The sequence below is a fragment of the Amblyraja radiata genome, chromosome 19, assembly GCF_010909765.2.
Source record: "Amblyraja radiata isolate CabotCenter1 chromosome 19, sAmbRad1.1.pri, whole genome shotgun sequence".
In the NCBI taxonomy this organism is placed as follows: Eukaryota; Metazoa; Chordata; class Chondrichthyes; order Rajiformes; family Rajidae; genus Amblyraja; species Amblyraja radiata.
In genome coordinates, this window is record NC_045974.1 from 12,569,854 (window position 1) to 12,586,486 (window position 16,633).

General features: G+C 45.2%; 1 protein-coding gene across 25 annotated transcripts in view; it reads right to left on the reverse strand.

The window, feature by feature from the left end:
* The window catches only part of LOC116983831 (neuronal cell adhesion molecule-like), a 160,367-nt gene that overhangs the window by 77,955 nt on the left and 65,779 nt on the right, over positions 1-16,633 (reverse strand). For 17 of the 25 annotated variants that reach the window (XM_033037696.1, XM_033037700.1, XM_033037685.1 and 14 more), the window contains 6 exons: positions 14,742-14,938; positions 12,689-12,811; positions 11,869-12,039; positions 8,302-8,358; positions 3,222-3,333; positions 606-790 (listed from right to left, as the gene is read on the reverse strand). In XM_033037696.1, the coding sequence (XP_032893587.1) occupies positions 606-790; positions 3,222-3,333; positions 8,302-8,358; positions 11,869-12,039; positions 12,689-12,811; positions 14,742-14,938 (845 nt within the window). The remainder of the gene's footprint in view (positions 1-605; positions 791-3,221; positions 3,334-8,301; positions 8,359-11,868; positions 12,040-12,688; positions 12,812-14,741; positions 14,939-16,633) is intronic. The other 8 variants (XM_033037702.1, XM_033037689.1, XM_033037687.1 and 5 more) reach the window with 1 other exon arrangement.

Sequence of the window (16,633 nt, forward strand, 5' to 3'; positions counted from 1 at the left end):
AATTGGCTTCAGTAAAAATTGGAAATTGTCTCCCATGTGTGGGATAGTGTTGGTGTATGGGGATCGCTGGTTGGTCCGGACACAATGGGCCGAAGGGCCTGTTTCCACCCTGTATCTCTAAACTTAAACTAAAGATCCACCATGATAGAAGGATGGAGTAGACTTGATGGGCCAAATGGCCTAATTCTGCTCCTCTGACATGAATTTATGAACTTATTCTGATCAATATTAATGATGACAAATGAACTGATTATTTAGCTCACCATCACATGTCAACAGAAGACCATGTTTGTCTAGTTGACGGTCTTTGGATATTATCACACTAAAGTGTTTCAGGATAGGAGAAAAGACAGAAAAGTTTAATTCTGTTATTAATACCCTTTTCTCTTGGCCCAGTGTACATAGTACAATCTCCTATGTGACAAATAGGTTCTTCATTAGTACGGGTGTCAGGGGTTACGGAGAGAAGGCAGAAGAACGGGGGTTGAGGGGGAGAGGTAGATCAGCCATGATTGAATGGTGGAGTAGACTTGACGGGCCGAATGGCCTACTTTTACTCCCCTCACTTGTGAACTTATGAACGATTGCAGCAAATGGAGCCAAACCTTTGACGTGTACTGTGATGACATGTGAACTGGTTCCCAAGTAATTCTTTGCAGTGCATCGGTATTTCCCTGCGTCTGCCTCCGATACGCGAATGATTTTCAGGGTCTTCTTAAAATTGATCTCAGAGACTCTGTGAGCAGGCAGCTCTCCCCCTTCTTTGGTCCAAGAGATCACTGGAGTTGGCCTGGAATGGAATAGATGAGCCTCAGGTAAAAATGTCTTTAATGTGGACACAAGTGTTCATAAAAAATATATCAGTCCCAGGAGAATAAACAGGTTCTACCGGGAAATGTGAATGGAAATTTTCTCTACCCTACAGGACAGTGGTGAGTGAACATAGCACTGGATCATGTCCTGTTTCTCACACCTAATGATCATCAGATTTCTACTTTGCCCCTTGAAAGGACATGAAGGATTGCTGGACATCACGGAAAGAGCAGGAGACGTCAATCTAGTGCTCTGACCAAACTTGGTCCATCAGCCAACATCCCTGAAGGAATTATTCACCTGGCAACTATCTCATCGTCATATTACAGATGTCGTTGTCCACAAGTCAGCTGTTCATGTGAAGGGTCAGCATGGCATCTTTGCTCATGTGCTTCCATTATAAAGCCCAGGATCCCATGTACTTCCTTGAACACTTTCTCAACCTGTCTTGCCTGTCTCAAAGAACTGTGCACATGTATAACTCTTTACTGTTCCTGTTGCCTTTATAAAATTGTGTCCTGTGGTTTATATTGTCGCCTTTCATTCATCCCTCCAAAAAATCAACGTTTCACTAAGTACGGCACAGTGGCACAGCGGTATAGTTGCTGCCTTAATGCGCCAGAGACCCGGGTTCGATCCTGACTACGAGTGTTGTCTGTAAGGAGTTTGTACGTTCTCCCTATGGATTTCCTCCGGGATCAACCCGTTTCCTTCCACACTCCAAAGATATACAAGTTTGTACGTTAATTGGCTTTCTATAATAGTAAATGGTCCCTAGTGTGTGTAGGATAGTGTTAGTGTACGGGGATCGCTGGTCGGCGCGGACTTGGTAGGCCACAGAGCCTGTTTCCACACTGTATCTCTAAACTAAACTAAACAATTATCAACATTTAATTTGGCACATTGCCGCTCATTCCACCAGCTCCATTGGGCCTGTCTTATTTCCCACCACCAAGCCCTGCATTAACATCTTTTATGGGTCAGAAAAGTCCAGTTGAAGGAAGTTTCCATGAACATCCTTCAGAAACTCCTCCACTCCTTTGCCTGGTATAGTATTGCTCGCCCCCTGAGTCTATGTTTGCACAGTTTGTGTTCACTGTTATCACTATCTCATGAACTTTGCATAATCTGCTACTTCAATGCAAATGTAGTTGACAACCTTCCCACCAAGTTGACAACCTGTAGCTTAATGCCAGAGGTTAATGGGATGTTATTTTAAAATACAATTCCAAACAGATCTATTCTGTGCTTGATCTCTCCAGGACCTGTTCTCTCTTTGGGACTGCCATATTTTCCTTAATAACTACCCCTCCTCACACCTTCCCTGTAAGAACATCTTAATTCCAGGAATATCTGGAACCCATCCCTGCTCTCATTTAGCCAGACCTCTGTTATCTTGACATCATCATTCCACACGATTAATTGTGCATGCAGGACATCAAACGTGGTTAATATACATCTTGTATTTACATGTCCACACCGCAGACCGATCCAAAAACTTTTTGTATTCTCTCTTCATCTGATTCTGCCTAAAATCTTCCTCTGGTGCTATTTTACTCTCACAATCGTTTTTCCACCTATTTTCTCCTTTTCAGCGCGACCTTCCTGTACCTGTTCCTCACTAAATCCATGTAAACCTTTCTGTGACTCTTGACTTGCTTCTGATGAGGTTTAACCATCTGGCCTGTACTGGCTTCCATAACTCCAAAGAACATTTTCCCTTGGTGGTGGGGAAGAAGGATTTGGGACCAACACTGTCTCTAAACACTCAAGAATAGAAACATAGAAACATAGAAATTAGGTGCAGGAGTAGGCCATTCGGCCCTTCGAGCCTGCACCGCCATTCAATATGATCATGGCTGATCATCCAACTCAGTATCCTGTACCTGCCTTCTCTCCATACCCTCTGATCCCCTTAGCCACAAGGGCCACATCTAACTCCCTCTTAAATATAGCCAATGAACTGTCTTGAATGGTCTTGACCCGAAACATCACCTATTCCTTTTCTCCGGAGATGCTACCTGAACCCGCTGAGGTACTCCAGCACTTTGTGTCTATCTTCCCATATGAGCACTTGGATAGATACATGGAGAGGAAAGGTTTTGAGGGACATGGGCCAAATGTGGGCAAATGGAACTAGCTCCTGCAGGGTATCTTGGTCGGCATGGATGAATTGAGCCGAAGGGCCTGTTTCCACACAGTATGACTAATATAAAGCTCTCCTGTGTAGAGAATCTCATATTCTCACATGACATGGAGGAGACCATTCAGTCTATTGAGTTTATGAGGACTCTCAGAACTATCTCCTCAATCCGAAGGTGTTCCCAAGAGGAACTGATGTACTCTCTCCTCCGAAAGAGGCAACGCAAGGAGAACAAGTCACCCTCCAAAGGGCCAGGTCAACTTACAGGCCTTCAGCAATGCACTCCAAGTACAGGATTTGTCCTCTCAGCACCGTCTTCCTGCTGCTTGAACCCTTGGGGGTGAGGATGTTGGGCCTTCGTTCACCCACAAGGCTGTCTGCAAGAGCAAAAACCACTGGCAGATCAATCAATGCAACTTAAACAGTGAGCGCTCAGTGCTGAAATGCAGGAATCAAAAGGCAGACTGCAGGCAAAATGATCTGAAAACTGCTTTAGGCAGTATCGGTGTATTAGTACTGATCAGAGGAGGTTAAGCATGGACAATGAGGCACATTTAGGGTCACCAACCCTTCAGGTTAGGCTTAGAGTCTTCAAGAACGGAAGATTAATCTCCAAGATGCAGGGAGGCGATGGTGATGAGGGAGGTAGAAGCAGCACTATCTCTAAACACATTCCCTCGTTAAAATTTGGAGAAATGGGACTCTTTGATTGAAAGTCAAGACTTAGTCAATTGGACAACAGAGGAACGTTGCATTTCCAAACGCCATGGGAAACTCCTTCACCCAGAGGCAAGGAAACACATAACAGATTTTGGAGATGGGGTGATCGAGTGGTTGGAAGTCACGGGACAAGGTTTGTCAGAATATACCTGAGGAGAGCTGGTGACCTCAGATGCAGTAGGATTAGTAGGTTGATCTATTGGTCATGAATTGTGGTCTTACAAGCAATTGAGATTTTCGCTTCCATAGTCAAAAGTATTTATTTCTGAACTGTGTTCTTTTTTCCTCGTCCCTAATCTCTGAAGTATTCCAAAGTCTAAACTGTGGATTACAAATCCTAAACACAAGACCTAGAAATTCAATTGCATACCCTGTGTTTCTCAATGTTACACAATTAAAACCCATCATTGGTTCATTGCCAGGTGCAGCAACGGTCATTACTGGGTCATTTTGCATTTGCTCTGGAATTTCCACCAGTTGCTTCTAGGTGTGAGTCACCCTTGGAAACAGTGAGCATCGAGGGCTGACATTCAGACATCAAAGGTGGAGTACAGGTAAAATGATCTAAAAAAACTGCTTTAAAAACCAGGGGAGATTTGTGCAGCCATTGGTGATACCACATCTTGTACATTACCCATTCTGAGGTGTTGCAGGAATTTGGACCATGTTATCCTGGGAATACATGTGTTAATTACTTTGGTTTATCCAGAGCAGCACTAGACGGGGACCCTAAGCAAGTATATCCCTCTTACGTTGTGTCTTGCACCACTCGCACATTGCCTCAGTCAACCCATCACCTGCCCTTCTCCATCCGGACCCCATGGACAATATTCTCCTCTTCCTCTCTTCCCTCCCCCCCCCCCCCCCCCCCCCCCCACTACCTCCGAGTTCCATAACCCATCCCCATCTGGCCCCACTACCAATCTCTGCCCCACTGATCAATCCTTCGAGGTCCGCGGTGGGCATCTCGATCTCCACCCCTTGACTACCTCAACTGCCTAGGACCAAAGGCTTGGACCTATCTCCCAACATGATGCCATTTAGAAACATAGAAACATAGAAAATAGGTGTAGGAGTAGGCCATTCGGCCCTTCGAGCCTGCACCGCCATTCAATATGATCATGGCTGATCATCCAACTCAGTATCCTGTACCTGCCTTCTCTCCATACCCCCTGATCCCTTTAGCCACAAGGGCCACATCTAACTCCCTCTTAAATATAGCCAATGAATTGGCCTCAACTACCTTCTGTGACAGAGAATTCCAGAGATTCACCACTCTCTGTGTGAAAAATGTTTTTCTCATCTCGGTGCTAAAAGATTTCCCCCTTATCCTTAAACTGTGACCCCTTGTTCTGGACTTCCCCAACATCGGGAACAATCTTCCTGCATCTAGCCTGTCCAACCCCTTAAGAATTTTGTACGTTTCTATAAGATCCCCCCTCAATCTTCTAAATTCTAGCCAGTACAAGCCGACTTTCTTTCCAACCGTCCTTCAAGGGAAAACCTAAAAAGTTCCAAAGCTCATCTGAAGGATATTACTGAGATACGGACTCACTAATGTCAGCCCTATAAGGAACAGCAGACTGCAATAGACTGGAAACAAGTGTGGCAGAGTTGGAGATGATCAACAAAAAGAAAGTCTGGTGAGACAAACTCTTGTCTTCATCAGCAACGGGAGGGGGAGGAAAAGGTGCAGGGTCCACAGTGAGTCCAAGTGGGAATCAGGGTACAGATGGTGTGGAAATGGAGTCATTAGAAGAAGCAACCAAAGTTGAGTTTGCTCATGGTACCTAGCAACATACCACATACAATATATATTGGTGGTGATGGACAAGACTGTTGTGTGTTATGCAGAGAGCTCTTCAATGGGAGAGCATCAATTCCCCATAATGAAGACAGGGATTTGAAACTGTTACATAACGTACTCATAGTTATGAAAGGGAATTGTATTGAGGCAAGTATTGGAAAAATAGGATGAGACACCCGATGCGTGAGGCTTATCTGGAGCAGCAATCCAGGAGAAGTGCTGGACCAGGAGTGGATAATTCCAGTTAGCAGTAACAAGTTCAACGAACACAGATACAAAGGGGTTGAGTGAATGTATAGCAATATATTAATTTAAACAGTGAATTGAATATACACATTCGCTTGTGTAAATGCTATATTAGATTGTGTGGATTTATTTGTCGAAATAAAGAACTGCAGATGATGGTTTACCAAGGAAAGAGACAAAATGCTGGAGTAATCATCGGATCAGGCAGAGTCCCTGGGGAACATGGATAGGTGATGTTTCCGGTTGGGAAGTTTTTTCAGAATGATTGCAAGGATGGTGGGAATAGCAAGCTGCAAAAAACGCTGGGATAGCTCAGCGGGTCAAGCAGCATCTCTGGAGAGAAGGAATGGGTGGCATTTTGGGTCTCGACCATTCCTTCTCTCTAGAGATACTGAGTGACTCCAGCATGTTGTGTCTATTGTCGGTGTAAACCAGCATTTGCAGTTCCTGCCTGCACCGAGTATGGATTTATTTCCTTTTTAGGGTAGGTTTGCGTCTATAGAGGAGGTGCAACAAGTAAGAATGATATTGATCTGGTGTATTTAACAAATAAACGTTCTTGACTCTTTACTCTTTTCAGAAGCCATCTATATCACATGCACTGACCCTCGACTTATTGTTTTTTTCTGACATGGCTGTCTGGCTGAGAGCTACTGCCTGCTGCAAAGGATTAGGTTTGTAGCTCTGCCGCTGTCTATTTATTTATGCAAACAACAAAGCAATAGAAATTCAGACGGTGCAACAGGGCAAATGTTCTTCAGCTCCAATGACTTGACAATGACAGTTTGCTAGCAATTATGTTTAATTACTCTGTCATGTTGCCTGCAGATGTTCCAGATAAAGTGAAGCATCTTCTCACTTTCCTTCCCGCCTCAGTGCTCTGCTTAGGGATGCGCTCAAGGATGGGGTTGTTGTGGGGGGGGGTAAAGCCCGCACAAAATCAATAAGCATCTGAGGGTGGTGCAAAAAAAAAAAAAATGTGCTGGAGTAACTCTGCAGGTCTGGCAGCATCCCTGGAGAACACAGATAGGTGACATTTTGGGTTGGGAACCTTCTTCAGACTGATTGTGGGGAGGTTTGAAGAAAGCTGGAAGAGAGGACAAAGCTTGGCAGGTAATAGGTGAACATAGCAGGCGTGGGGGTTTATTGGTAGATGGTTGGACAAAGGCCGGAGATGAAAGTGTACCAAAGGCCAATGATGAAAGAAGATCATTGTACCACCGTTGACCCTCGGTGTTCTAGGAAGCCACAGAATGAGTGGTCAGAGGTCAACCTCCTGAAGCCAAGCCACAGCCGGAGGGCAATTGGGGAACAAGGTTCTGAAGGCATCGATTGGCAGCGCTGCTCGATGTTTCGCATCCGAACAAAGCTTAAATACAACTATGCTGCCAAGATGACACCTACTCCTTCTTCCCTGTTCCATCTGGGGCCAGGGGAACCGCCATTCATGACCTGCACTGATATCGCATGTACGTTTCCTACAATGATAAAGCCTCTGCCACCAACTTACCTTAAGATAGCTGTCAGTGTGGTCGTGACGGGCCCTCAACTCAATAATTTTAACTCTGCTTTGCTCTATGTAGAAGCTGCCTGACCACTCTCAATCCTTTAACTGCTGCTAGGTCAAAAGTCCAAGGTCTGACCACCTATTCAACTCCAAATAATTCCACATCTCAGGCCATTGACGGAGGCTGCAAACTCTACCCTCACTCACTTCAGCTACCAACCCTTCACTCCCTGGCTCCAATCCTTTATCTACAAATGCCTGCCCTCTGCTCATCCTCCCGACCCCCAGACCAGTCCTCAGTCCCAGGCGGCCCCCACCTCATCACCTTCCTAAGTTCCTGAGTCCCAGCACTATCAGGGTCAGACCAAGGGTCAGCTGTCTCAGCCCAACTCATATCTCATGAGCCCGCACCATGGATACTGGCAATCTATTTGGTTACAGAGGCCTTCGTGGCTGACATTGATCCTGGTGCCTTTGAGCACATTTTGGGAGTGTTGATCAGTGATCAGGATTGGGCACGCTACCTGAATCCTGTCCATCTGATAACAGACATTGAGAGCAACAATGGACCTCATATGCAAACATAAGTGGAAGGAACACTATGGCCAAGCCTACTTTGAATCCAATCTACCAAGTTATCGTGGATCTCACATGCCTTCATCTTCTGGATCAGTTGACCACGAGGGATTTAGTTGGATGTTTGATGGAGGTCCATGTACACAACACCCACCGCCCCACTCTCCTCAATCATCTTCCACACCTCCACAAAAACCCAATCAAGTTACACAGGTTACACTGCCTCTGATAGTTTATAGAGGGATATACATTTGTTTATAGACGGATATACATTTGCATGATAGAGCTGTTACTGTGTTAGCGCGAGAACAAGCACCAAGTTAATGTTATCACTAGGATTATTGCTGCTACACAAGTGAGTATTGAGACTGGGTTTAGTAACAGGAGGATGGCCTGTGACTGGGAATGGGAAAGGGCTGGAAATGGTTACGGTTGGATGACAGAATCTGCTGGTGTTAATACATGAAACCAGGAGGCACCGTAACTCACCACCAAACAGCTCAGTGCCATTGGAGTAAACTCCGTAAGTCTCATTGACCGCATTCACTGAAACAAACACAAGAGTATGTCCACGTTGAGGAAAAAACAAGGAGGAGCTGAAGAACTTCACACACTTGGTACACAAAATGGCAAAACAAATGTAAGAAAGGGCTAGTCCACTCAGCCCCTCAGGCCGGTTCTATAATCCATGGCCAATCTGTGGCTAATTCTACACATCTTGGCTCCGTGACCTTTAAAGGACTTACCGTGACTTACCGAACCCCAAACCAGCAATTCCTCCTGCAGATTCCGTGCTCCTGCATCAATTCCCTCCAGTTCTCTCCACTTTTTCAGCACCTTAAACCATTTTCTATTCTGAGCCATTCCTAGTTCTGACTACAGCTCCTTCCTGAAACGTTAACTCAGCTTCTCCCTCCACGGATGCCACTTGACCTGCTGGATGTTTCCAGCATTTTCTCATTTATTTCAAAATCTATCAATGTCTAGTTTGAAATTGTCTAATGTGACCCAGACTCAGCAGCCTATGGGAATGAAAGGTTGCATAAGTTTATATTTCATAGGAGCAGAATTAGACCATTCGGCCCATCGAGTCTACTCAGCCATTCAGTCGTGGCTGATCTATCTTTCTCTCTTAATCCCATTCTCCTGCCTTTTCCCCATTACCCCTGACACCTTCGCTAATCAAGAATCAGTCAATCTCAGCCTTAAAAATACCCAATGACTTGGCCTCCACAGTCATCTGTGGCAATGAATTCCACAGATTCACCACCCACTGATTAAAGAAATTCCTCCGCATCTCCTTTCTAAAGCTACATCCTTTTATTCTGAGGCGATGCCCTCTGGTCCTAGACTCTCCCACTAGTGGAGAGGTATCTCCGTCTGAAGAGCTGCTTTCCGACATTACACATTGAAATCTCTGGAACTAATTGTAAAAGTTACAGCCCAATGCCTTAGATTTTCCCCTTTACCCATTCTAATCCTACACCCTCTTATCTTAAATATCTCAGATCTTAAAGGGAAGCAATGCATTTTTGAGACGGTTTTTAGCAATTAAATAATTTAACTGGACACAAAGTGCTGGAGTAACTCAGCAGGTCAGGCAGCATCTCTGGGGAACATGGACTGATGACGTTTGGGGTCGAGACTGATTATAGGGGCGGGGGGACTAGAAAGCTGGGAAAGCGTAGAAGCAGGATAAAGTGTGACAGGTAATAGGTTGACGCAGGGGGGAAGAGGTGGGGGGGAAGGGGTGGGTGTTATTATGTAGATGGTTGGAACAAAGGCTGGGGATAAGAACAGAATCAGTTTGAAGAAGGGTCTCGACCCGAAGCATCAGCATTCCATGTTCTCCAGAGAAGCTGCCTGACCTGCTGAGTTACTCCAGTACTTTGTGTCCTTTTGTGTATTAACCAGCAGTTCCTTGTTATTGCATATTCATATATTCCTATCCCAGGCTGGGATTACTGGTTTTCCCGCTTTGGGGCTTGTTTTATCTGAATACCAACAGCCATGTGTTGTTTTGTTTTAACATGAAGCACATTGCAACACCTGAAGCAGAATTTGTAAACGCCTGCACTACACAGACCTACATCAATCAACAGATGATAAATAGCCAAGTCAAAGGACTACGCTTTGACGTAAGCTCTGGGAAAAACAGTTGGACAGATGCTCAATGCTCTGGCCCCAAACTTCTCTCTCTGCTGTTTTGCTGAAGGCTTTATTGAAATAGATTGCCATTCCAGAGATAGTAAGCCAGCATCTTGCTCATTTGTATATCTGAGTCTCTCCAGAAGCATTTGATTCCAAGGTCTCGTCAATGCAAGAGAGTCATAGAGTCACACTGCAAGGATTCAAGCATCCATTTACAGCAATCTTACATGAACCACGTTATATTCTCCCCACATTTCCATCAACTCCTCCACATTCTGCCACACGGGACAATTTAACCAACCCCTGCTCGTGTCTAAGGGGGCAGTGCAGTGGCGCAGCGGTAGAGCTGCTGCCTTACAGCGCCAGAGACCCGGGTTCAGTCCCGACTACGGGTGCTGTCTGTACAGAGTTTGTACATTCTCCCTGTGACCATGTGGGGGGTTTTCTGGGTTCTCCGGTTTCCTCCCACGCTACAAAGATGTACAGGCTAATAAGTTAATTGGCCGGTAAAAAATGGAAATTGTCCCTAGCATGTAGGATCATGTTAGTGTAAAGAGTGGTCGCTGGTCAGCATTGGCTTGGAGGACCGAAGGGCTGTTTCCACACGATATCTCTAAAGTCGAAAGACTAAAATGATCAGTACTGATCTGATTCTGACCTCAATTCCTCTTCTGTGCCAGTTCCCTCAATTCCCCGATCTTTCAAAAATGTATTAAAAAAGGCAACTGGAGCACCCAGAGGAAACCCATGTGGTCACAGGGAGAACGTACAAATTCCATACAGACAGGATCGAACCCGAGTGTAAGGCACTGCGCCACTGTGTCGGACTCAGTATTTAGGGATTCAGCATCTGCAACTCTTTGGGATAGAGAATTACAAAGATTTGTAATCCTCTGAGGCAAGACCCACCTCAACACCACCCTGAAATAGTTGGCTCCTTATTCTGAGGACTTGTTACAGACTTTCCCACTGGACAAACAGGTGGCATCTACCTTGTCCATTCCTCTAAGAATATTATATTTATCAATGAAACCACCTCTCATTCTTCCAAACCACAGAATATCAGATATTCTGCTCTATTTCCCTTTATAAGAAAAGGAATCAGTTGAAACTTCTCTCACCTACCGCCCAGGACTTCCTTCCTGATACAAGGAAACTATTACAGTACGTGATAAAAGAGGTCACAAAGTTCTAGATTAAATCAGCAGGTCAGGCAGCATGCCTGGTGAACGTGGATAGGTAATGTCACCAATCCATGTTCTCCACGTGTGCTGCCTGACCCGTTGAGTCACTCTAGCATATGTGTCCTTTTTATAAACCAGCATCTGCAGTTCCTTGTTTCTAATGTACACGGTAATTCACCCTTGGTCTCACCAACAACCCATACAAAGGTTGCAAAATGCTCCTAGTCTTGCACTATAATTCCTTTAGTGCATCGGGCAATATTTACTTCTTAATTCTTGCATGCTAACTTTCTGTTTGACGATATTCAGTTATTTTTTTGAATATGAAGCTGGCTTAGACTTAAATACTATTCTGCCTTTCTATTCTTCCACTAAATCTCTCGGGATGGAGTTCCTCAGCTCACTTCACCCGATTTGATCAAGGCTCAGTCGTTAGCTCAATGGCAGGAGCCGACAAGGAGGACATTGAGAGTGGGACTCCCTCCTGTACTTGCTCCAGGCGTACAGAGCTACACTTCCCAATGGAGGGCAGCAGAGAGCCAGGGTTGGAAGCTCCGTGGGCATCCCGGAGAAGATCGGCAATGAATGCAGTGGAACCCGCAGCCTTTCGATTGTAAACCAGAATGGAGCATGTAACCTCCCCGGCATCAACATATCTTATCGCTGGTCACAGCGCCAGTGTTTATGCAATCAAACACACAAGGAGTGAGGCAATACTCACGAGTCATGACCTTGACAGAGATTGGCTGCTTCTGTTGTATGGTTTGAGTGTGATTGAACCTGGCATAGCAGATATAATCTGCCCGGGTGTCCTCTGGTTGAACGTTGGAGAAATAGAGGTCTCCATTGAGACCCTGTGAAACCCGGGCGTCCTGGGTAAACCTCTGCATTGCTGCAAGAAACCACAGAGAATAAGTTTCAGAAATAAAAAAACAGCGGAGATTTATTCCAGCATTTAGCCTCAGTGATGTGGCCAGACGTCACGATGTGGTAACATCGTGTTTCTCTCCTCACACAAGAGTATTGGGTTCAGCTTTTCTCATCCTGGTGTAGGAAAAATGCCGTTAAAGCAGGAAAGAGTGCGGAAGAGATTTACGAGGATGTTGCTAGGATTCGAGCAGCTGAGTTGTAGGGAGAGGTTGGGCGGGGTCGGCCATCATTCCTTGGAGCGCAGGGGACTTAGAGTGATCTTAAGGTGTATAAAATCATGATGGGCATAGATAAGGTGAATCTTTTTCACAGGGTTGGGGAATTAGGAACTCGAGAGCATAGGTTTAAGGTGAGAGAAAGATGGGCAACTTTATCCACACAGACGTTGGTACATATGTGGAACGAGCTGCCAGAGCAACTGGTTGAGGCAGGTGCAATGCAGGCGCAAGACATTTGGACAGGTATATGTATAAGAAAGGTTTAGAGGGTCCAATGCTGGTAAATGGGACTAGCATCTCAGTAGGAATCGAGGAGTTAGGTAATTTCCGTGCTGTACGACACAATGATTGCTCTCTTCAGGGACTGGCCCTGAAGCTTTGCTCCGTACTTACAATTATCCATCCAGAAGATAATAGGTGGGGGCAGGCCCGACGGCGGATCGCAGTGGAGAACCAACGAAGTTCCTTCTTGGACCATTTTAGGCTCGATCTTCTCTTTGGCCCACATGGGAGACCCTGGAAATGGATGCAGAAGAGCACGCATTTTAACAACAGCAAACCATTCCGTAAAAGCAACGCGGTGGGGTGGAACTAATGGGAATTGGTTGTTCAGTACAAAGCAGCAAGGGACAACACCAGGGAGAAACAAGAAGTGTGTTGCATTCCTGTGTCTACTGTAATGAACGCTGTGGACATGAAGCAGGTTGGAAACTCTGTTAAAATAATGGAACATCAAAGACCTGGCCCTTGTCCACTGATACTTCAAACAGAAGTGCACACATTGCTCACCTCAGCCCCCAAGAGATTTTGATGTACTTATGTTGGGCAACGTAAGTCTTTACAATGTGGAGAAGGGTCAACCGTGGGAATGAATATAACAGTCCATCTGCTTCAGAACTACAGTGCCAGGTCAACGTTGTCTGGCCCAGGCATATCATGCCTTTGTAGAGAGATGTTAGATCCATGGAGTGAATGAAGCTGTCTCCATCTGAAGCTGGGACACTCCCACAGTCACCCAACAGGTATGAAGATGTTCTCCTCCTCTCTCCGTCGAGAGTTCTGCAACACCCTCTCTCATTGCACCTCCTCTGTGATTCCGTCTCTCCAGCTCTACACATCGTTGCTGGATTTCATTTGTGCTTTTGCATACATTTCATTAATTTGTTCGTATCTCTAGTCTCCCTCTCCCCTGACTCTCAGTCTGAAGAAGGGTCTCGACCCGAAACGTCACCTATTCCTTTTCTCCAGAGATGCTGCCCGACCCGCTGAGTTATTTTGTGTCACCCTACATTCAAACCTGCTGAGGTCTTGAAATAGTGAACATCCAGAGCTGGTGGGTTGCTTATCCAAAACTCAATCTGCGCAATCTTTCTGAATCTGGCCCAGACAACAGTGTACCCTCCCTCCTCTATCCCTGAAAACATGATGTCAGAAAAAGACAATCTTGTACCATGCTGACACGGGGGATGGTTTCAAAAGGGGTAAACGTTACTGTTTCTGCCCCATTCAGCACTGTCGCTGCTTGCCTTCCCCAGAGGCAGTGGGGCAGTGACAGGTGAAGTGCTGGGCTTAGGTAGACGGAGGGAAAATGGGGATCAGGGATAAAAACAAAGGAACCATGTGCATGCGAGGTTGGAACCAAGTGCCAGCCGCAGTTACCTTCCATCAGGATGAATTTGATGATTAAAAAGAGGTCTTTAGTTCGAAAGAAAAAGAAACAAGACAGTTAAAGAAATAGAATTAAATATTTCATGGAACAAAATACACTGACAAGACCTGCATCTATATTGCACCTTTTTGCAACCTCAGGATGTCTCAAAGTGCATGGGTCCTATTTCCTGGCAAACAGGAAAACAAAATGGGGTCAAATCTCATTCCTGAACGTCACTACATCTTATTCCATTTCATTGCCTGTTATTTAATCAATTCATCAACTGTTGAACTGCTCCCTTCAAAGTATGAGATCGCTCCTTTCAGAAATTAAACCAGAAATGGACTATTTTGCTCTTGCTCATTCTTTGCCATTAGGATCACGACTGAACTTTACCTCAATCTGTCTTTCCTGCACCCATAACCCTAGTTTCACTTAAACGTAGAAACAAAGAAACATAGAAAATAGGTGCACCAGTCGGCCATTCGGCCCTTCGAGCTAGCACTGCCATTTTAATATGATCATGGCTGATCATCTAAAATCAGTACCCCGTACCTGTTTTTCCCCCTTATCCCTTGATTCCTTTAGCCCTAAGAGCTAAATCTCTCTTGAAAACAGTCTTAATTCAGTCTTGTGAATGTGCCTTCCTGGTGCTCTAAGTAGAAACTTTCAAACTTGCACGTCAACTATTCCTTTTCTCCGGAGATGCTGCCTGACCCGCTGAGTTATTCCAGCTTTTTGTATCCGTCTTCGGTTTAAACCAGCATCTGCAGTTCCTCCCTAAACAATACTCACTGGACTGGCGGATGACAATCTGGTTGGAGACGGCTGTTCCGCGATCATTTCGTGCCGTGCACTGGTACTCTCCTTCGTAGGTCTCTGCCTTCCCCCCGCCGACGATATCGATCAGCAGAGTACCGGAGTCGGGCTTCATAATCACCCGAGGGTCCTTGTCAATGTTAAAATGGGTCCCATTGCGTGTCCATGAAAATCTACGCAAAACGTTTAAGGTGCAATTTACAATCAAATATAGTTGTGCCATATAAATATTCCAAGGCAGTGATGTGGCACAGTCTAATGTTTCATGCTAAATATTTCAAAACTTTTAGAGAATTTTTAACATCACTAAAGTTGCCCATCGCCACCCATCTCTGTACTGGGTAACCAGAAATCAGGAGAGTAGGGCTGAAGTACGACCGGAACTTCAGTTGGGCAAATAACAGTGTTTCAAGAGTATTTTGGCTTATGCTCTACGAGTCTACACCAAGATTATATCGTAAAAAGGAAAGCGTAGAGGAATGTGTGCAGCGGTAGAGTTGCTGCTTTACAGCGCCAGAGACCCGGGTTCGATCTCGACTACGGGTGCTTGTCTGTACGGAGTTTGTACTTTTTCCCCGTGACCACGTGGGTTTTCTCCGAGATGTTCGCTTTCCTCCCACACTCCAAAGATGTACAGGTTTGTAGGTTAGTTGGCTTGGTATAAATCGAAATTGTCCCTAGTTATAGTTAGCGTTCAGGGATTGTTGGTCGTCACGGACTAGGTGGGCTGAAGGGCCTACTTCCACGCTATAGGGGGGGTTGCACGAAAGGTCACCGGGTCATAGGGCTCGACGCACGGAGCCGCTAAATCCAACTGGAAGACATCCGTCACTTCCGGTATATGTTATTCATGCTAGAAACGCGTACTTTCCTACCTGTTAAAAACCGCCAAAATGTTGAATTTTTGCGCTGAAAAAAATTGTGGGAGTCGGGGTAAGTGTGAGAGACATGTACCCAACTTCAGAATTCCAAAAGTGAAGCGAAATGAAGGTATAGAGAAGCGAGAACTGAAGGGACAACAACAGCTAAAGTGCTTGGTAAACATTGAAAATATTCGGAATTATCGCTTTGCTCACTGCATTTCATCAAGTAAGGCATTATTAGTGTTTTTTCTTGATTCCTTTGGTATTTAAAAATTCTCAGAAGTGATAAATCTGGCTGTAAATTTTTCTTCAGATGCGTTTTCATTTTGTATGTAAAAACCCACGAGAACCATGGGCGATTTAAAAAAATTACAGCCAGATTTATCACTTCTGAAACGTTTTAGATGCCAAAGGAATCAAGAAAAACCACAAATAATGCCTTAGTTGATGAAATGCAGTGAGCAAACGGCCAATGTTCGCCAAGCACTCTGGCTGTTGTTGTCCCTTCAGCTCTCGTTTCTATCTACCGTCATTTCTCCTCACTTTTGGAATTCTGAAGTATGCTAAATGTCTCACACGCTTATCCCGATTTCCATAATTATTTACAGCGCAAAAATTGACAATTTCAGCGGGTTTTAACGGGCCCGCTACGCTGGAAACATTGGTAAGTGCCTACCTGCAGTTCATCGCGTGTAATCCATTTGGAGTAGCGTAGCAACAGTACGGGTCATGGGTCGTGACCCGACTGCCGTGAAACCTCCCTATACCTCTAAACTAAACTAAACAATGGGTTTAACTAAGATGAAGAGAGCTGGGATATGGAGGGAGTCACAAAGACGAGCAGTGAGGAGCCATCAAGGAACAAGTTGACTTGCTGTGTGCGTTTCTCGAACTTTTCTCCTCAATTTGATTGAGCCTCCATTGTTCTTGTTTAAATATATCCTCCTGATCACATTCTGGGAGGGATGTGGGAGGAATGTGGGAGGAATGTGGAACAGGGACAAG